We start from the raw sequence: 21,449 nt of genomic DNA on the forward strand, positions 1-21,449 counted from the left end.
CTCATAATTTTTCTATTAAATGTTTTATTAATATGGTCATATTTTTTAAAGTATTTATCTATTTATTTGAGAGAAAGAGTACACATGCATGGAAGGGGAAGGGAAGAAGGAAGGGGAGAGAATTCTCAAGAAGACTCTGCTGAGCGTTGAGCCCAAGGAGGGGCTCAATCTCACAACCCTGAGATCATGACCTGAGTCAAAATCAAGAGTAGGATACTTAACCTATTGAGTCACCTAGGTGCCCCATGTGGTCATATTTTTTAAATCTCAAGGGCTCCTCTTTTTAAATTATCTGATTATTTCATTACTATATATCCTCTCTTGTTACATAGATATGATATCCCCCCCTTTTTTTAAGATTTTATTTATTTATTTGTCAGAGAGAGAAAGAGAGAGCACAAACAGTGGAGCAGCAGGCAGAGGGAGAAGCAGACTCCCTACTGAGCAAAGAACCCAACATGGACTCGATTCTAAGACCCTAGGATCATGACCTGAGCCAAAGGCAGACACTTAACCGACTGAGCCACCCAGGCATCCCAGAGAACCATTTTTTATTGTACATTTTGTTCTTTGGTTGAATTTATAATTTTATAATCTCAAATAATTAGTACAGATGGTGTAAGCTAATTTAACTAGCCTTAATTTATGTAAGTATATATATACATATTTATTCACTTGTTTGTTTTAGTACTTTTATTTTCTTTAAGGCAATTAATAGAACTCTTCCACAAGTTAGTTTTTAGGACTACCTTCCAGAGGGAGAAAAATACCATATATTATGTGACATGCATACATTGCCACACATAAACATCCAGACAGATGCAGAGACCTTGTAGCTTTCATTTAAAAATTTTAGCCGCATATCAAGTACAATAATACAAAACTCACCTAACTTATAAAAAAATAGTTCGATCTAAACAGTGTTTCTGGCAAATGGAATAAGATATTATGTTCAACTGCTTAGATAGCTAAAGATTTTACCAATATTTGTGGAGAAAACTTTTAAGATTTTTGTTTTTCTCTAGTAGATAATTCTATGGAGGCTGTGGACTAAATTTTGGGCTAGGAGCCTATAGAAATATCAAGTAGCGGATTGTTTTTTAAAAACCTATTTTTCCAGTCTCAGGAGTTGCTTTAACAAATTTTCTCCGTGGATACTTACATTTCAAAGATATGATAACATGAATATTTCCAAGGGACTGAGAAAGGATATGGGGTTTATCTAAGAAGGAAATCAGGGGTATATTTGCCTACTATCAAACCGAGGGTCATTACTATGAAGTTTTTCTTCCTTTATTAGGGGTAGGACAGTCCGATGAATTTTTTTTTTTTTTTCTGCAGTGGAGGCCAGAAATATGGGAAGGCCTAGACCTCGTGGGATCTGCTTACAGAATAAGGAACAATAAATCAAGCCTTCTTGGGCAGAAGGCTTATGTGCTTTTGTCAAATCTAATTCTTGGCTATCAGTATTTTCATGTTTCATACCTGCTTGAGTGTTATTTGCAGTTTTTAACACTTGCTCTGAGTCTGATCTCTATCTCTTAATCTAGTTAAGGAGGTGTATGGGTTTTTCCCCCATCATACTAGCCAAGGTTTTCTTCTGTATCTATTTCTTTCTTTCCTTTTCTTTCTTTCTTTCCATTTTCTTTCTTTCTTTCCATTTTCTTTCTTTCTTTCTTTCCATTTTCTTTCTTTCTTTCTTTCTTTCTTTCTTTCTTTCTTTCTTTCTTTCTTTCTTTCTTTCTTCTTTTCTTTCTTCCTTTCTTTCCTGATCTTCCTATAGGTATTCATGAGACATTTGTTTAGGATGAGACTTCTCTTAAAAATCCTTTTAGAAATAGAAGTCTAAATCTTCAAAGGTATACCTACTTCAACTGTGACTCCAAACCAGTAAGACTTTTATGGCTTAACCGTGGACAGAGAGAGAGTGCAAATGAGGGTGCCCTCTTGAGATGCAAAGCCTCCCAAGATGGCTTAAGAAAGCAAAGATTTTCACTGTCACAGGTGGAAAAGAAAGTTCTGTCTCCTACAAAAGAGACACTATAATTCACAGATCCACTAATTTTTGTTACCAGAAACTGACACCGGAATAGGAATTTTCCCAGCCCAAAAGAGAAAAGGAAAACAGAGATAGCAACAGCCCCCTAGCCTGCTGGCCCACGACCCCTTGTAAGCCTGCCACAGTGGACTCCCCTCAACCCCACTGTGCACTCTTCCACTTGCAGAGTGGAAGAGACCAGAGAATATTCTCATTAGTTACAAAACCAGGTTTCAGTACCTGAAACAAAGACAAATGAAGAGTCTCATCTTACAATTTTCATCCTTATGACAAATAATACCGAAGTCAGACAAAGGAAAACATGACTATTTGGGGGAGGCAAAGAATCAATAACCTGTAGGTACCCAAAGCTAAATTCACGAGTGTCATGATTCGAGACCTGTTTTTAGAAATGTTATTCTCCTCCCGTGATGAATTTGGGAAGGAAGGGACAAGGAGAAAATTTTACACTCTTCTCTTGGCTGGAAACTATAGTCAGAGATATGGGAGGCTCACGTGGTAAGAACTCATACCTTCTGCTGGTCTGTTGTCAGTTACCCTACAAGTCAACTGCAGTCTTTGTGGAGAGAAGAGTTTTCCAGCCTTCTACTTGCCCATCCTCATCACTGGAAATGACAGGAGGAGGAAATTCTTTGTCCTTCTACTCTTTTAGGGTTTCAGCTGGGGCTCTGTAACAAGAGACAGATTAGCAAGAGTAAAATCAGTTTATTAACAGGGGTATCTCATATATATTTGAGAGATATGCAGGCATGAGTAACTCAAAGAGGTGGCTAAAATTTGGGCTTACATACCATCTTAACCAAAAGACAGTATATTTTTAGAAGAATGACAAGATAGAGGAAAAGAGTTTTAGGCTTCCACGGGCCACAAACCGTGGGAAGATAAATAGTGGCCACTGGAAGATAACAGCTAGTGAGTAAAATTTGTTATATGACGTCCTGCAGTGCTATATTGGGGCTGATAAGCCTGTAGGATTGTCAGTGATTAATGACTGTACAAAGCTAGGTTCTGTTTTCAGGTATATAGGGGAAGGGCAGAGAGCTTTCCTGGATCTGCTTCTTCTCATTTGCCTTCAGTTCAAAATAATCCTAACGCCAAAAGGGAAGATTTTCAGGTGGCATATTCTGTTACTCTTCTTAAGGTTTGATTATAAAATTCCCTTGCTTTATAATGACCCCTTATATTCTAAGATTACAATGTAAGACTAGGCACTGTTAAAAAGTTGTCAAAAAGCCATGAGGCTTATCTGAAACAGTAAAACATTGATTTATAAGCAAAATGGATAATAGCAACAAAAAACTTAGAGTGGAAATATGGCTGAGCAATATGGTATGCTATAGCTATACCCATTAAAATCATAGGCAACATGTTATGTGCTTTTGGGGAAAGAGTACAGAAAATAATTTTAAGTGAAAAAGATAAGGACAACGTAGTGAATGCAAAATCAAAAATTGGAGCTCTTTTTCTGTTGTGTGAAATGTTCATTCGGGATTTTTTTTTCTTTGTATTTGTTCAAATTCATAATAAAATAGGAGACAGTTCCTGGTTTGGAAACTGTCCAACTTCCCATTTCTTCCTGAGCCAGGTCTTTAAACAATGCCATTTCATCAGTTTCCTGTAGGTTAATTCTTAGAACATCAGAATAGCTCCTTTCAAATGTTAAAAAAAAAAAGAGAGAGAGCTTTAATGTCAGTGAACCAATAAAGAGTTCCTGTTTTTCACATCTCCCAAAGGGTGGAACCCCCAAACCACCAGGAGAAGAAGGAAGTTAAAAGATGTTAAATACCGAGGACTGCTCTCCCTGGTCAGCCCGGAGGTCTGGCTTCCCAGTCAACATGAAGGCTCTCCTTCTTCTCGGGATTCTCTTCCTCTCCGTCACCGTCCAGGGCAAGATCTTTGAAAGGTGTGAGCTGGCCAGGACTCTGAAAAGACTTGGGCTAGGTGGCTACAGAGGTGTCAGCCTGGCCAACTGTAAGTTAACTTTTTCCTACTTGCAAATGATTAGCCAGGTGTGGGACAGATAGAGGATGAATAGTAGTAAAGAGGCTTTGAGTATATGGGCTTCTTTTATTTCTTCTGAGGGTCTGTATACTTACAGTGGTGAAAAATATCAACTTGTTTCTTTAGAATCAGATATGCCAGATGAAGGGATGAAAGCAGGGGAGGGCAAAAGCCTCTGCCATTCCAAGTAAGTACAACAGGACCCCTTGTGCTCTTCTAGTGCCACAAAATTTGTCAGTTGCCTCAGACTCCGTGGCCCATGTAGGCTGACTGGAAGGTTTGTCTGAGCTCCTGGAATATCTATCAAGTCCTTGGTACTTGATGACGGGCCTTTCCTTTTTTTTTTTTTTTTTTTTAAGATTTTATTTATTTATTTGACAGACAGAGATCACAACGAGGCAGAGAGGCAGGCAGAGAGAGAGGAAGGGAAGCAGGATCCCTGCTGAGCAGAGAGCCCGATGCGGGCCTCGAACCCAGAACCCTGGGATCATGACCTGAGCCAAAGGCAGAGGCTTTAACCCACTGAGCAACCTGGGCGCCCCGATGACAGGCATATCCTGTGTGGAACTTGGTTCCTCGGGTAATGAGTCTAGAGCAATGAATATTTTTCTCTGCCGTGACATTGGATTTTTAGCAGCAACCCTACCTTGAACTCTCAGTGCAAGGGCAGTCGGAAACTATTTCCCCTCGATTACTGTTTATATAAGAATCCCTGAAATGCAGCTTGTTATGGTCTTTTATTATTCTTTTTTTTTTTTGATGATTTTATTTATTTATTTGGCAGAGAGCACAAGCAGGGGGAGCGGCAGGCAGAGGGAGAAGCAGGCTCCCTGCTGAGCAAGCTGAGCCCGATGTGGACTCCATCCCAGGACCCTGGGATCGTGACTTGAGCCAAAGGCAGATGATTAACCAACTGAGTCACTCAGGTGTCCCTATTATTCTTACTCAGTATAGTTTATTAACTATTTTTCACTCTCTTCCACATAATTCAAGATATGTCTGAGCAAAAGTTACTGTATATTTTAGTTCATATTTGTCAGTGTGATCACTTGTATTTTCCAGGTTGAATTCAAAAATTTCTTCTCAATAACTACTTTTGAATGAACGAGTGGATGGATGGATGAAATAGTCTTTCCTATTGATATCTCTTTTTTTTAGATTCTTGATTTGATAACCAAATTCACCTTTAGATATCTTAAGAAAATTTATTTCTCCCAGAAAATTCTTCTTTTTCCTAATACAAAGCAGGTTTCCATCAGCATATGTATGTATCTGCTATTAATTATATAAATCCACTCAACAACTCTGTTGCTTTTTCCATTCTAGGCTAAATCTTGCCTGAGGGATGGGAGCAGAGGAAGGGTAATAGCAATGGAAGAAACAGCTATTTTAATTTTTTAAAAAAGATTTTACTTATTTATTTGAGAAAGAGAGAGAGCAGGAGTGCAGTAAAGGGCAGAGGGAGAAGAAGACTCCCTGCTGAGCAGGGAGCCTGACGTGGGGCGCAAACCCAGGACCCCAGGATCATGACCTGAGCCGAAAGCAGACCCTTATCTGACGGAGTCATCCAGGTGCCCCTATTTTAATATTTTAAAAGTATGTTATCTAGTTCATCAGTATTACAAAATGATCTGCTAACAAAAGGATTCTCCCTAGAGGGTTAAAATATATTGGGGGGCACCTGGCTGGCTCAGTTAGTGGGGCATGCAACTCTTGATCTCAGGGTTGTTAAGTTCAAACCCCAGGTTGGGTGTAGAAATTACTTTAAAAAATAAAACCTTAGGGGCACCTGGGTGGCTCAGTGGGTTAAGCCGCTGCCTTCGGCTCAGGTCATGATCCCAGCCAGGGTCCTGGGATCGAGCCCCGCATCGGGCTCTCTGCTCAGTGGGGAGCCTGCTTCCTCCTCTCTCTCTGCCTGCTTCCCTGCCTACTTGTGATCTCTGTCTGTCAAATAAATAAATAAAATCTTTAAAATAAAAATAAAAACTTAAATATAGATATATTTTTTTTTACAAAGAAAACACACCTTTCTACTTACAAAATAAGTCATTAATGAAATAGAATAGCAAAATAGAACAGATTATGGTCTGTGAAATACATAATGTGGTGTTGATGTTTCTTACTAAAAATACATTTTTTTCAGGGATGTGTTTGGCCAAATGGGAAAGTAATTATAACACAAAGGCTACAAACTACAATCCCGGAAGCCGAAGCACCGATTATGGGATATTTCAGATCAATAGCCGCTACTGGTGTAATGATGGCAAAACGCCCGGAGCTGTGAACGCCTGTGGCATACCCTGCAGTGGTAAGAGACACTATGTCTGAGTCACGGCACAGGAATCATCTAGTCACACGTATGAGAACAGAGGTTCAGTGCAAATGAACAAGTCTTAAAAGATTCATCAGGGTCCAAGAAAAACTTTATTTTAGTGCCTAGAAACTCTTTAAAATTCCTTTCCTAATTCCTTAAGAAATTAAATAGCTGATGATGTCATAAAAGTTCGTGTTTTCTAATGTACACCAGCTTCTAAAATGATCTATTAATTTACCGTAAATGAACACATTGATGCTTTGTTGAAAACAATGCCGCTTCTCCCACTTTCTTTGGGGAGGTTTAGGGATAATTTGGATGTGTGGCTCTTTTCTAAAAATTGTTTTTACTTTTTATTTTGAGATGTCCTAAATATATAGAAATTTGGGGACTTTAGTATAAAAAACAGTCATATGCTCATCACATACTTGAACAGTTGTTAACACTTTGTCATTTTTACCTTTTTTATATGTATGGTGGTGGTGATTTTTTTGTTTTTGTCGAATGATTTTTTTTTTAAAGATTTTATTTATTTATTTGACAGAGACACAGTGAGTGTCTGTGTCTGGTGCCCCATTGCTATGAAATGTCTTGTGCATACATCTTTGGGTACATTTTAAAATCATTTCTTTCGGCTAGATTTCTGAAAGTAGGACTCTGATTTAAAAATTACTAGTCTGTGTTTGGTTTTTTTGTTTATTCTTTTGTTTTTACAGTGCCTGGTGAACAGAGAACCTTCTGTCACATTAGTTAACAATTCCAGAGCTTCCCATGACTTTGGTAAATGAGAAACAAAATGTTTTGTTCCATGCCAAATGGGATAGAATGAAGAAAAAATTTCCCCCAACATCTCCAGATAAATGGACTCTTGGAAAATAATTTTAATGTTCTTTCCTCCTCCTAAGAGAATAAAGCTGACTAAATCTTAACTTACAATGAAATTTCTATGGCAGTTGTTTTCATTCCTCACCACCTCTTTTTCAGATTTGCTGAAAGATGACATCACTCAAGCTGTAGCATGTGCCAAGAGAGTTGTCAGGGATCCAAATGGTATTCGTGCATGGTATGTTTAAGCATTAAGGTCCGGGGGTGGAGAAGGGGGTGGTGTAGAGAGGGAGGGTGACTGGGTGGCTCAGCTGGTTGAGCTTCTGAATCTTGATTTCGCTCAGGTCATGATCTCGGGGTCCTGGGGTGGAGCTCCGTGTTGGGCTCTGCACTGGGCATGAGCCTGCTTAAGATTCTCTCTCTCTCTCTGCCCTTCCTCTTCCCTCACTCCACTCTCTCTTTCAAAAGATTAAATAAATAAATAAGGACAGCTATTTTGCCCTAGTGGTAAGAGAGAAGTGAGAGAAGATTTTCAAAGACTGAAGTATGGTAATGAGAACTGAACGTTGCAACTTTAGACTTGACCCTAAGCAATGAATTAGGTAGAAAAAACTGTTTCATCTGATTTAGAATCTTAACTCTTTTCCTCTTCGATTTATTTTAGAGGATTTCTGGAGTTTTTAAGATTCTCAACATTCTACCAGTTCGTTGTCTTATCTTGAAATTACTTTCGGAGTTAAGTAAATGTGGAAAGCACTTTGCAGTTGCTATTATAGAATGCGTAGATCAACGTTCATGTTCAGCATCCTGTTCTCTAGTGAGGGCTTTGAGGGGAAGCAACATACTTGGTGTACATACCTCCCTTTAATAAATAACAATACTTGAATCTTTCTGTAGCCTGTTGTCCCTTTACCGGTAAAACACTCTGTTCTCCGAGAGGATTTGAAGTGTATCTATTACAAGGAAGGTATGTTCTAACCTTACCAGCGTTTATTTCACTTTTCTCCACAGGGTGGCATGGAAAGCACACTGCGAAAACCGAGATGTCTCTCAGTATGTTCGGAATTGTAGAGTGTAACTGTGGAGTTTTCCTTCTGCAGCTCATTCTGTCTCTTTTTCATATTAAGGGAGTAGTAGTAGTTGAGTAAAAGGTCACATTACCATCCTGTCAAACAATAACACTTCTACAGAAGCAGTAACAAAATATAGTCTTTCTTCTAAAAGGCTTCATGTTTAAGAAATGTGTTTATTATTATTTGATAGCCTGTAACATTTTTCAGTTTGCTAATAGAAATAATGCTGGTGAAAACTTACCTAAAGTCTTGCCTATCAAATACATCTCCAGTATATTCAGTTCTTAAAGAAATAAACCCAACTTAATCTTTAGTACTCCCCAATAGTTCATAAAAATGTAACAAAAGATTATCTTAAAAATAAACTGATCTTAGGCAAAACTCTAGCTAAATAGGCATCTGTTCAGTCATCTCCAAAAGCAGGAAAAAACAAAATGAAACAAAACAAAACAAAAAAACCACAACAAAGCAAACTGAAAAACTACAAAACAAACAAAAAACACACTCTCTGTTGGGCAATATAAAGTTTGAAAAGGAGCAGAATGCCAAATGGCTAAAAGTGAAGAGAGCCTGAATTAAGAATTTTGTTTTTCTAAAGAGTGACCTTGGATTAAATATTTTCTCAGAAGTGTTGCTTTCATACTGCTTTAAAAATAAGTTGACAGTTTATAAGTCAATCTATTTTGGCTCTTTAAAGAACTCTTCTATGCATCTTTCTGATCATGAAGGAATATAAAGAAGGATTAGAGGAGCTGTTGCTGTTCTCTGATTTTATTAACTTAGATTTGTGCATTATGACTAAATGCTGAGGCAAATGACTTTGCAAGTATTGAAATAATTGCTGATTAACCACTGGTGTGAAATTATGCATTTTATGTTATAAAAATAATACAAACATCATTAAAAGTTTTGCAACTCATAACTTGTCTGTCTTTGTTTAGACCCAACTAGTGTCTATGAAGAAAAAATATGTGTATTCAAAAAAGAATTATTTGGTACTCTTAATATACCTTATATCTTTACCTATACCCAAACAGCTGGATATTGCTGGGGGAAAATTCTACACGCATTCTGAGGGATCTCACTTTACTTTTTTAAAGATTTTATTTATTTATTTGAGTGAGTGAGAGAGAGCAAACATGAGCAGGGGCGGAGGGGTGGCCAAGGGAGAGGGAGAAGCAAACTCCCCGCTGTGTTAGGAGCCCCCCGTGGGGCTCGACGCTGGGCTCGACCCCAGGACTCTGGGATCATGACCTGAGCCAAAGGCAGATCTCACTTTGATAACCACAAATCTTACATGGGCCCTCTGTCTGCAAGGTCACCTGAGTCACTCCTCTGCACTCCTGTGTTGGTGTCCCCACTCTCCAAAGGGGAGAGTTTTACTTCTCTTCCTCTCTCTTCAAAGCCCTGGCACACACATCCAACTGCTTACCTTCCACCCTCTCTGTTCTCAGTAGATGACCTGGCCTCATACTACGCTGAGAAAATAGAAGCAAACTCATACGAAATTCTCCCCTCCTTCCCACTGTGACAGCGGTCACACTTCCCCTGGGCCCACCCTCTCTTCCTTTGCTTTGGCCAATGGCAGAGTCTCCACATGCAATCTTGGATTGCATCCCTTTCACAGCTCCTTTAGTGGAGTGTTTCCTGCACCCTGAGTTTCTCTTTGCTGGATATCCCCTGCCATTGTACAAAACGTGCTGGAAAACTTGCATCTTAAAAAACCTCCATTACCCCCACACAAGCGTCTAACTACATCACTCTGACTTCTGGGATGACAGATCCATGCCACACTGACTGCATATCCTCATCTCTCATTCTCTCTTCGAACCTTCTTAACCTGGCTGCTGTCCTCAGTCAGTTGAAACCTCTCCCTTCAGCGCTCCTCCTGTGGCTCCCTGGGGCCAATTCTAGTGATCTCTGTTCATCTCACATGATCTTAGAGCAGCACTTGGCTAAGTGAACCACTTCATCCTTCTAGAAAGCTTTTTCTCCCTCACCTTCTCCTCCTTCTGGTTCACATCTCGTCTCACAGATTCCGCCTTCTCAATCCTTGGCTGGCCTTCCTTCTGCTATTTAGATTCTAACTGAGGTAGTGCTCTAGCATTCAAGACTATAGCCGTTTGATAGACTACATGTCTTACTCATTTATTTACTTGTCATCTTTTTTTTTTAAAGATTTTATTTATTTATTTGACAGACAGAGATCACAACGAGGCAGAGAGGCAGGCAGAGAGAGAGGAAGGGAAGCAGGCTCCCTGCCTAGCAGAGAGCCCGATTCGGGGATTGATCCCAGAACCCTGAGATCATGACCTGAGCCGAAGGCAGAGGCTTTAACCCACTGAGCCACCCAGCCACCCCTATTTATTTGTCTTCTTGCTACAATATCACTTCTAAAATAAGAGATGTTTCTCACTTTTTAAGGACATTGAAATAACTCAATTTTCCTTAGGACTTATAAGTACAATACAAAGGCCTTAATTTTCCCAAGCAGTTTGAGGGTAAATTCATGCCCATGTGACCCTGAGTCCTTCAATGTGTGATTCCTACATAACCTCAAAACAGCACCCAAATCTGGAAGTGAACATCGATACATTATTACACCTAATCTTTAGATTCCATTCAGTTTCATCCACTGTTCCCTAAGTTCTTCACAATAGAAAGATCTAATTCAGAATTATGTGTTATAGGGGCACGTGGGTAGCTCAGTTGGTTAAGCGGCTGCCTTGGGCTGGGGTTGTGATCCTACTATGGGCCTAGGATAGAGTCCTGCATCGGGCTCCTTGCTCAGCAGGGATCCGGCTTCTCCCTCTGGCTGCCCCTCCCCTTGCTCTCTCCCCACTCTGTGTCAAATAAATGAAATCTTTTTAAAAATTATACGTTGCTTGCCATTTTTTTTTTCACTTTCTTCATTCTGGATCATTTCTTCAGTTTTTTTCCTTGACTTTGATGACTAACAATTTTGAAGACCGCAGAACAGTTACGATGCAAAATGTCTTAAAATTGTTTTGATGTTCTCTTGGTTAGGTTAAGTTGTGCATCTTTGGCAAAAATACACAGAGGTGATCTGTGCTGTTCCCATTGTATCCTCTCAGGTACCACGCACTTTTGAAATGTTCTATTACTTGATGGTGTTTACTTTGGTCATTTGATTATGTGACCCCCTCCGTGAAGTACGTGGGAAGGGGTAAGTTACTTTGAGATTGTTCCTTATCAGGTTTTCAGTTCATGCATTTATTTATTGTATCAATATGGGCCCATGGCTTCCTATTTTATTCAAATTATAGTGAACAATCATCTATTATTATCATTTATTTTGATGTTCATATTGTTCATAATTTGGCTTGTAGAGCCTCTCTGCAAGCTAGCTTCTGCGTCATTTCGCCATGTCCCCATCATTCTTGAGCACTTTCTTGTTTTGCAGTACAGGATGTTCTAAGACTCTTCCTGTTCTTTACCTGCTCCAGCCCTGGAATCAGCCATTTCTCCACAGAGCACTAATTCCTCATAGTGGATAACGGTATTTATTTGTTTATTTATTTATTTATTTTTAAAAATTTAAGAGAGGGTATGTGGAGGGGCAGAGGGAGAAGGAGAGGGAGAGAAATCTCCAACAGTTTCCCTGCTGAGCGTAGAGCCAGATGCAAGATTTGATCTCATAACCGAGATCATAACCTGAGCTGAATCAAGAGTCCAGTGCTCGACTAACTGAGCCACCCAGGCACCCCTGGACAATGGTATTTGAAAAACAAGATCTAGACACTAGAGTGTCTCTGTTTCCAGGCCACACCTGTGGATGGAACTAGAGGATATATGTATTTACACAATTGATCACTTTATCTATTTATATTGAATTCATATCAGTATCTCCAATTCCAGTCCCACACCACAAGGTTCATTCTAGTTTTCTCTTTCTCCACGCTTCTCTGATAGTGAGAAACCTGGCTTCCATTGTTCTTAATGGCTTTCAAATGTATCCTTAGGACATGTGTGTATTTGATCAATTTGTCTGTATGTAATCAATCTCCCAACACTGCCATGCCATGGAATAGACCCTCTCTACTCAGGCTGTGATATCCTTCTTGGCTACCCCTTCCTCCACATCTGTACACTCTCTTAATCATGTTACCTCTCTGACACACCATACTGGGTCACTGTCCTAATAGGAAGGAGGGCAGAGTTTTTTACTCTTGTTTATACCCATATTCCAAACACCTGGAACATAATACGTGCTCCATAAACAGTTGAACCCATGATCCTCTTTCTGAGGTTCCATGATGACCCTCTCAGGATTTTTCTTACTCTTCAGGCCTACACGATTCCAGTAAAACAGCTTTTGGGATCCCAAGGGTCAAGTCTCAAGACTGTGTGGATGTAATGGGTAGATCAGCCATGGGAGGGCAGTAGAGGTCCCCAACACAGGCGCAGCCTTTGGCTTTCAGATTCTGGAGCCATTCTAATATGATGAAACTCAGAAAAAATACGGGTTTGTTCAGATCAGGTCACCCAAAGGTGTATAAAGAATGGGCCAAGGTAGGGGAGAGAGACTTGAGAGTGACAGCTCAGATGCAGAGATGGGTTATATCCAGGAAGCACGAGATAGCTCGGATAACAACACAGGATAACCACTGGATAACAAAAGAGGCTGATTGAAGAAACAAACACAGATTAGCAAAAAAGTTGGCTGAAGAGGGAAAGCAATGCTTGTTGGAGATGTTGCTTAATGTTTGTGATAACTGTCATTTCTTATTTACACCTGTTATTTTCATACAATCAAGTTCTCGAACTAAATTTCTAATTTGGGAATGGAATAAAAATCAATATTAATGTTTGATTTTTTTTTAAGATTTTATTTATTTATTTATTTATTTGACAGAAAGAGAGATCACAAGTAGGCAGAGAGGCAGGCGGGGGTGGGGGGCGGGAAGTGGGCACCCCGCTGAGCAGAGAGCCAGATGTGAGGCTCCATCCCAGGACCCCGAGACCACGACCCCAGCCAAAGGCAGAGGCCAACCCATGGAGTCTTCCAGGCGCGCAAATGTTTGATCATTTTTAAGAGAAACTCATTTTGTATTTACTTAGTTTTACCACAGGGTATTATTTGAAATGCAGAATGATGCTCCAGATGATAACTTAGCTCTTTATGTGGCACTAATTATAACTAAGCCCTGAACACATTTCTTGTACTTCTATTTAGTGGACTCATTTATTCTTTTTTAAGACTTACCTATTTTAGAGAGAGAGAGCACAAGCAGGAGGGGCAGAGGGAAAGGGAGAGGGATTTCAAGCAGACGCCCTGCTGAATGCAGAGCCTGACTTAGGGCTCAACCAGTGGGGGTCGGGGGGTGGGGGGGTGTCAGTCTCACAACCCTGATATCAGGACACCAGCTGAAACCAAAGTCAGGCACCCAACTGATTGTGTCACCCAGGCGCCCATAGTGGACTCATTTAAAAAATATTTACTTAGAAGTTGTGAAAAGAGGGCACCTGGGCGGCTTAGTTGTTAAGCCACTGCCTTCAGCTCAAGTCATGATCCTGGAGTCTCCAGATCAAGTCCCACATCAAGCTCCCAGCTCCATGGGACATCTGCTTCTCCCTTTGACCTTCTCCCCTCTCATGCTCTCTCACTTTCTCTCTCTCTCAAATAAATAAATAAATAAATAGAATCTTTTAAAAAAGGTCGTGAAAGTTGTGAAAGGAAATTAATAAAAATTGTAATTAAGAGTGATTGTCATTCATAGTTTTCCAATTAAATGCATGTCTATTATGCAATTGTATTTTTTCAATCATTTTTAAATTTTTTTAGCTTTTCTTTTTAAAGATTTTATTTATTTATTTGACAGACAGACATCACAATTAGGTAGAGAGACAGGCAGAGAGAGAGGAAGGGAAGCAGGCTCCCTGCTGAGCAGAGAGCCCTATGAGGGGCTTGATCCCAGGACCCTGGGATCATGACCTGAGCCGAAGGCAGAGGCTTTAACCCACTGAGCCACCCAGGTGCTCCTCATTTTTAATTTTAATAAGGTTATAAATCCTCAATATTTAGAGTCAGCTCCACAAAATTTATGAAAGATGTACCTCCTCATTTCTTCCCCCTTACATGCAACTGCTTTCTGCTCTTTTAATGTTTGTTTTTTTTTTAATATTTACCATCATGCTTTTAAGTGTTAGGTTTATATTGCTTTTTCTTGGACTATTAGGATGCTGACTTTCCTGGACTATTAGGATGCTGACTTTCCACTATGGAAGTTAAGGATTAGGCTCTATTTCCTCCTCCTCAATCTCCATCATACATGGCACCCTTCCCCAATGCTCATCCTTCCAATGTAATTATACATTTTTGTTAGGCAAATACTCAGTATTTACATAGTCACAAATACAATTATTTTCTTATCTAGTGAAAGATTGTATTTTCCCTAGAGCTAATAAGTGCATGGCTCTTAAATTTGCTCAGTATTCTGTGTATCTCATTGGTTTACTTCCCAAACTCTAGATCTAATATTTAAACGTTAAGTATTAAGTATTTTTTTTTAAGATTTTATTTATTTATTTGAGAGAGAGAGCAGGAGAGAGGAGAAGGTCAGAGGGAGAAGCAGACTCCCCATGGAGCTGAGCCTGATGTGGGGCTCAATCCCAGGACTCCGGGATCATGACCTGAGCTGAAGGCAGTGGCTTAACCAACTAAGCCACCCAGGTGCCCAAATATTAAGTATTTAAATATTCTCTGAAGCTTCAGAGCAGCTGGAATTTTGTCAATTTTATCCTTTTCTTCTTGTTTATTAATTTATTGAAGGTATCTCTACACCCAATGTGGCCTTGAACTTATGACCCCGAGCTGGAGAGTCACATCCTCTTCTGACTGAGCCAGCCAGAAACCCCAATTTCATCTTTCTGAAGCAGTAATTCCCAAAGATTTCCCACCAAATCTAACTGGAACTGGTTTCTGTCTTTGCTATCATCCTGGCCTTGCTCTTTCAGCATCATCTTGGGACTCTCTTATCTCCGTATTTGATATTTATTGTGTTTCCTGTATTTCACAATTGCCTCCTTAGTTTGTTTCTTCCTTCTGGTGGGTCATACCTCCAGAGTCTTCCTGAGAAAGGGTTCATGAAAGGTATTTTTTTGGAGACTTAGCATGTCTGAAATTATCTTTGTTCTATTCACACACTTGGTTGATAGTTGGCTGGACATGGAGTATTAAGCTGGAATTAATTCTCTTTAGAATTTTGAAGGTGGTCTATTGAAATGGGACTACTTGCAGAACTGAGTCTAGGGAAATCCGTTGCTCCCTTAGATTACAGGGTTGCTACTGAGCCATCTGAAGCCATTCTGAATCTATAACCTGGAAGTATCTATGATCTCTTTCTCTCCAGTGTTGTGAAGTTCGAGATGATGTGCCTTGATGTGGATCTGTTTTCATTTTTTGTTCTGGGTGTTTGGAGGATCTTTCAGCTTAGAACCTCGTAACAGGAAATGTACAAGAAAAACTTTCTTGAATCATATATTTATTATTTCTTTCCTTCCAGTTTCTTCATTCTTTTTGGAATTCCTAGCCCGGTCATCTGATGTAGTTATACGGAATGAATCGTATCCCTCTAAAATTCGTATGTTGAACGCCTAAACTCCCTGTGACTGTATATAAAGATTAGGCCTTTGAAGAGGTAATTAAGGTAATTAAATGAGGTCATAAGGCTGAGGTCCCAATCTAGTAGTCCTTTATAAGAAAAGGAGGAGACATTAATTATGTGTATGCACAGATAAAAGGCCATATGAGGACATATCAAGAAGGTCACTGTCTGCAAGCCAAGGAGAACAGCCTCAGGAGAAACCCCATCTGACAATGACTTGATCTTAGATGTCTAGCTTCTACAACTGTTAGAACATAAATTTCCATTGTTTAAGCCACCGAGCTGGTGGTATTTTGTTATGGCAGCCCTAGCAAACTAATACAGATGTTCTTGTGTTTTCTTCCCTCTTTTCCATTTCTTGTTTTTTTGTTCTACTTTCTGAGAGATTTCTTTGATTTTATCATCTGACCTTTTTTTTTTTTTTAATTTTATTTGTTATTTGTTTTTGGAGAGAGAGAAAGCAAGCACCTGTGGGGGGTGGGAGGGGCAGTGGGGATGACAGAGGGAGAAGCAGACTCTCCGCTAAACAGAGAGCCCAATGCAGAACTCAATTCCAGGACCCCAGAATCATGATCTGAGCCAAAGGCAAACACCTAACTGACTGAGCCACCTAGGCACCCTACCATCTGAACTTTTAACTGATTTTTTTTTTCATTTCTATCATATTTTAAATTTCCAATAGCTCTCTTTTGTTCTCTAAATGTTTTGTGTCATATTTACTATTTTTTATTTTATCTGAATATAGTAATAATAATGGTTCTGTTCTGTTTGTTTTTACGTTACTTCCCTATGTTTCCTCTAATACACCATTTTGTTTATTTTGAATTGTATCTTTCATATTAGAGGCATTTCTCAGTAATTTGGTAATCCTTGGTTGTCTGCTTATTAGGAGTGGAAAACTAAAAGTTTAATTTTGAGTTCTAAGAGCCTATATGGATTTGACTGTGCATACTTTGCTGAAGGATGATCAAGCTGTGTTGAGTTAGTTTCATCGGGATCCTTAGATCTCATCTCGTAGGCTGTCAGATTCCCCAGAAAAACCTCTTCCTATTGCCTGCTACAAAACAAAGGCCTGGTTGCTAGCATTTTAAAAGTTAAGTGAAGGACAGAGGTCCTGGCCTGGCAAGCCTATGTTTCATTAGTCTACCTATTTTCTGTATGGTATTCCTCCTTCAACTCTACCTAGTGTTCTCCAAAACAGAGACCATGTTTTTCCTGTTTTATTCCTTGGTGGTAAGTAAATAACAGGTAACTGCTTAATTATATTAATATTTCTTTTTAAAAGATTTATTTATTTATTTTAGAGAGAGAGGGAGAGACAGAGCACACGTGGGAGGGGAAGAGGGAGAGGGAGAGAGAATCTCATCTAAAGCAGACTCCACCCTAAGTGTGGAGTCCAAAGGGGGGCTTGACCTCAAGACCCTGAGATCTCCACCTGAGCTGAGACTAAAAGCCTGAGGCTTAACCAACTGTACCACCCAGGAAACAGACTCTCAATCCGTCTTTGTTAGCTTCTATCTTCCATCTCCTTCCCCTCATGTCCAGAGATTCCCCACAACTACAAATTCTTGAGACCTGGCGGGGAGGAGGAATGGTAATTAGCTTTGACTGCTCAGCTCTCAGAACTGCCCTATACCACCATTTGTAGTCCAGATTTCAAGATTTTGTGTTGCCTTCTCTCTCATTCTTCTTTTTTTTTTTCCCCCTTCATTCCTCTTATCCTTACAGGTTTATGCATTTTTGAAAATTTCTTCACTTGCTTTAAAGGAGTTTTGGGAGAAGGCAAAAGTTGTGTAGTCAGTTCATTATCTTTTCACCAAATTTCCCAGTATGTTTTATGTATTTGCTTAATTTTGCTTTGTTAAATGTTATCTTACTTCAAACATACTTAGGGTAAGATTTTAAGCAAAGAATAAAAAATCCTCTGAGAAACAAGAGAAAAGCAGAAAGAAGAAAGCTAGAGTAATAAATTTAAAGGGCAAATTTGGTTTCCAGAGATCATTCTGATAGCCACAGTTTGAAAAAGATGAAATTTAGGTGAGGGTACAGGGAACAAAATATCCTGTATTGTGACATGAAGGATTTTGTAGGACAGTGTGCTTTAACAAATCTCACTGGTTTCAACCACCTTTGGAAAGTAGCCTCAAGTCTTCTTGACTTCTCCATTTTTCAGTTATTTACTATTCAACAAACTGATTATTAGGCACAAGAAATATTCACTAGGGCATACAAATACTAAGGTGAATAAGATACAATTATAGTCTTCAAAAATTATTAATATAGAACATGGTAAGTGTTACAATCCCTTAGCCACTATGGGAACATGGAGAAGAGAGTGACTAGCTATCTGTAAATCAGCTGGCAGAGAAACAACAGAAAAGCCACAAAATGGTTATCACAAAGGGAAACAGTGGATAGCGGAGTCAAATCCTGCCAGGAAGTCAAAGGAATTAAGGGAAAGTGGTTGATTTACTAATAGAGAGGTTTCAGTGAGGATGAAATTCAGAAGGTGATGGACTGAGGAACATATGGAAACAAATAGGAACTATCGAGAGCCTTTTCAAGGTTGACTTTTAAGGATAATACAAAAATAGAGATAGGCAGGATTAAAAATGGTTGGTAGGTTTGTGGGGTTTTTAAAAGATTTTATTTATTTATTTATTTAACAGGCAGAGATTACATACAAGTAGGCAGAGAGGCAGGCAGAGAGAGAGGAGGAAGCTCCCTGTTGAGCAGAGAGCCCAATGTGGGGCTCGATCCCAGGACCCTGGGATCATGACCTGAGCCGAAGGCAGAGGCTTTAACCCACTGAGCCACCCAGGCGCCCCGGTTGGTAGGTTTTTAATAAGAAAAGTTTTTTTCAAGTTTTTATTTAAATTCCATTAGTTAACATACAGTGTAATATTTAGAATTTAGTGATTCATCATACATACATATATCATACATACATACAATACCCAGTGTTCATCACAAGTGCCCTCTTTAATACCAATCATCTATTTAACCCATCCCCTGCCCACCTCCCCTCCAGTAAGTTTTTTCTCTAGTTAAGACTCTGTTTCCTGGCTTGCCTCTTCCCCCCATGCTCATCTGTTTTGTGTCTTAAATTCCACTTATGAGTGAGATCATATGGTATTTGTCTTTCTTTGACTGACTGAGAGGGAACGAGAGTGAGCGTGTGCACACAAGCGGAAGGAAGAGCACAGGGCAAGGGAGAATGAAAATCCTGAATCAGACTCCTTGCTGAGCATGGAGCCCAACAAGGGCTTGATCCCCGGACCCTAAGATCATGACCTGAGCTGAAATCAAGAGTTGGAGGCTTAAAGGACTGAGCCACCTAGGCACCCCTAGTTGATGGGAGATTTGGGCTCTTTCCATAATTTGGGCTATTATTGATAATGCTACTGTACACATCAGGGTGCATGTATCCCTTTGAATCCATATTTTTGTATCCTTTGGGTAATACCTGGTAGTGCAATTGCTGGATTTGGATATTTTTTTTTTCTTTTCAGCGTAACAGTGTTCATTGTTTTTGCACCACACCCAGTGCTCCATGCAATACGTGCCCTCCTTAATACCCACTGCCTGGCTCCCCCAATCTCCCACCCCTCGCCCCTTCAAAACCCTCAGGTTGTTTTTCAGAGTCCATAGTCTCTTATGGTTCACCTCCTCTTCCAATTTCCCTCAATTCCCTTCTCTCCATCTCCCCATGTCCTCCATATTATTTGTTATGCTCCACAAATAAGTGAAACCATATGATAATTGACTCTCTCTGCTTGACTTATTTCACTCAGCAGGATCTTTTCCAGTCCCGTCCATGTTGATACAAAAGTTGGGTATTCATCCTTTCTGATGGAGGCATAATACTCCATAGTGTGTATGGGACCACATTTTCCTTATCCATTCGTCCGTTGAAGGGCATCTTGGTTCTTTCCACAGTTTGGCGACCATGGCCATTGCTCCTTTAAACATTGGAGTACAGATGGCCCTTCTTTTCACTATATCTGTATCTTTGGGGTAAATAACCAGTAGTGCAATTGCAGGGTGATAGGGAAGCTCTATTTTTAATTTCTTGAGGAATCTCCACACTGTTCTCTAAAGAGGCTGCACCAACTTGCATTTCCACCAACAGTGTAAGAGGGTTCCCCTTTCTCCACATCCTCTCAATGTGGTTTTAATTTGAATCTCCCTAATGGATAGTGATGATAAACATTTTTTCATGTATCTGATAGCCATTTGTATGTCGTCATTAGAGAAGTGTCTGTTCATATCTTCTGCCCATTTTTTGTTATGATTATCTGTTTTGTGTGTGTTGAGTTTGAGTTCTTTATAAATCCTGGATATCAACCTTTTGTCTGTACTGTCATTTGCAAATATCCTCTCCCATTCCCTGGGTTGCCTCTTTGTTTTGTTGACTGTTTCCTTTGCTGTGCAGAAACTTTTGATCTTGATGAAGTCCCAAAAGTTCATTTTCGCTTTTGTTTCCTTTGCCTTTGGAGACATATCTTGAAAGAAGTTGCTGTGGAAGGGTAGTTCTATTTTTAACTTTTAAAGTAACCTCCATACTGTTTTTTTTATTTTTATTTTTCAAGATTTGATTATTTTAGAGGGAGGAGGAGAGGAAGAGACATCTCCATCAGACTCCCAGCTGAGCATGGAGCCCAACACTGCAGCTGGATTCCACAACCCTAAGATCATGACCTGAGCCTAAACCAAGAGTCAGATGCTTAACCCACCGAGCCAGCCAGCCCCCCTTCCCCCATACTGTATTCAATGAGAAACATTTAAACCTAACTTTTATGGGAAAAACCCAAAGTAGAGGAAAAGCTGAAGATACAGGTGGAGTGGGTGTGATTGATGGAGACAAATCCTTGAAGAAGCAAAAAAGACTGAAGAACTGTTTTTAAACTGAAAGAAGATTCTCTCTTAAACAGAAGAAAAGGGATGGAAGATACTGAGCAAACCAAAGCTTATGTTTAGGTCTTTGGGTGTGGAGGTTTGTTTTCTCTATGAGATTACATGCAGTCATCTGATAAGAATGAGCGGGTTGATGCCAGAGTTGGAGGTTTGAGACTGGGTAAAATTTTAAAGTAACTAGGGGATAAAAAAGAGCGAGAACTTCTGGCAAGCATCTAAGGCTTCAACTGATTTGATTTCATTAATTTAGTGTATGTAATCTGCGCAGTTATGGGTGCCACTGAACAGGCAATAGGGGAAGGTTTGTGTCAAGTTATGGACCTTGGACTATAAATTCAAGAGTGTCAAAGAAAGCAAAGATAGGGGCGCCTGGGTGGCTCAGTGGGTTAAAGCCTCTGCTTTCGGCTCAGGTCATGATCCCAGGGTCCTGGGATGGAGCCCCGCATTGGGCTCTCTGCTCAGCGGGGAACATGCTTCCTCCTCTCTTTCTGCCTGCCTCTCTGCCTACTTGTGATCTCTGTCTGTCAAATAAATAAATAAAATCTTAAAAAAAAAAAAAAAAAGAAAAGAAAGAAAAAGAAAAAAAAAAAAAAGAAAGCAAAGATAAAGGGATTAAATAAGAAATAAGCCAT

At 39.7% G+C, this 21,449-nt stretch overlaps 1 protein-coding gene across 1 annotated transcript; it reads left to right on the plus strand.

Moving 5' to 3' along the window:
* Positions 1-3,842: 3,842 nt before the first annotated feature.
* LYZ (lysozyme) lies at positions 3,843-9,194 on the plus strand. Its single transcript, XM_059186294.1, has 4 exons — positions 3,843-4,030; positions 6,204-6,368; positions 7,359-7,437; positions 8,211-9,194. Exons 1-4 carry the CDS (start codon positions 3,895-3,897, stop codon positions 8,275-8,277), a joined length of 447 nt encoding a protein of 148 aa, XP_059042277.1. The 5' UTR covers positions 3,843-3,894; the 3' UTR covers positions 8,278-9,194.
* The last annotated feature ends 12,255 nt before the right edge of the window (positions 9,195-21,449 follow it).

The sequence above is a fragment of the Mustela lutreola genome, chromosome 8 (genome assembly GCF_030435805.1).
Source record: "Mustela lutreola isolate mMusLut2 chromosome 8, mMusLut2.pri, whole genome shotgun sequence".
Taxonomy (NCBI): Eukaryota; Metazoa; Chordata; class Mammalia; order Carnivora; family Mustelidae; genus Mustela; species Mustela lutreola.

Bases quoted from the DNA above. Each gene is read 5' to 3' on its own strand.
- LYZ (XM_059186294.1), top strand. From the start codon at position 3,895: ATGAAGGCTCTCCTTCTTCTCGGGATTCTCTTCCTCTCCGTCACCGTC. The intron at 4,031-6,203 runs GTAAGTTAACTT...CATTTTTTTCAG, and splicing joins AGGTGTCAGCCTGGCCAACT to GGATGTGTTTGGCCAAATGG. The intron at 6,369-7,358 runs GTAAGAGACACT...CCTCTTTTTCAG, and splicing joins CTGTGGCATACCCTGCAGTG to ATTTGCTGAAAGATGACATC.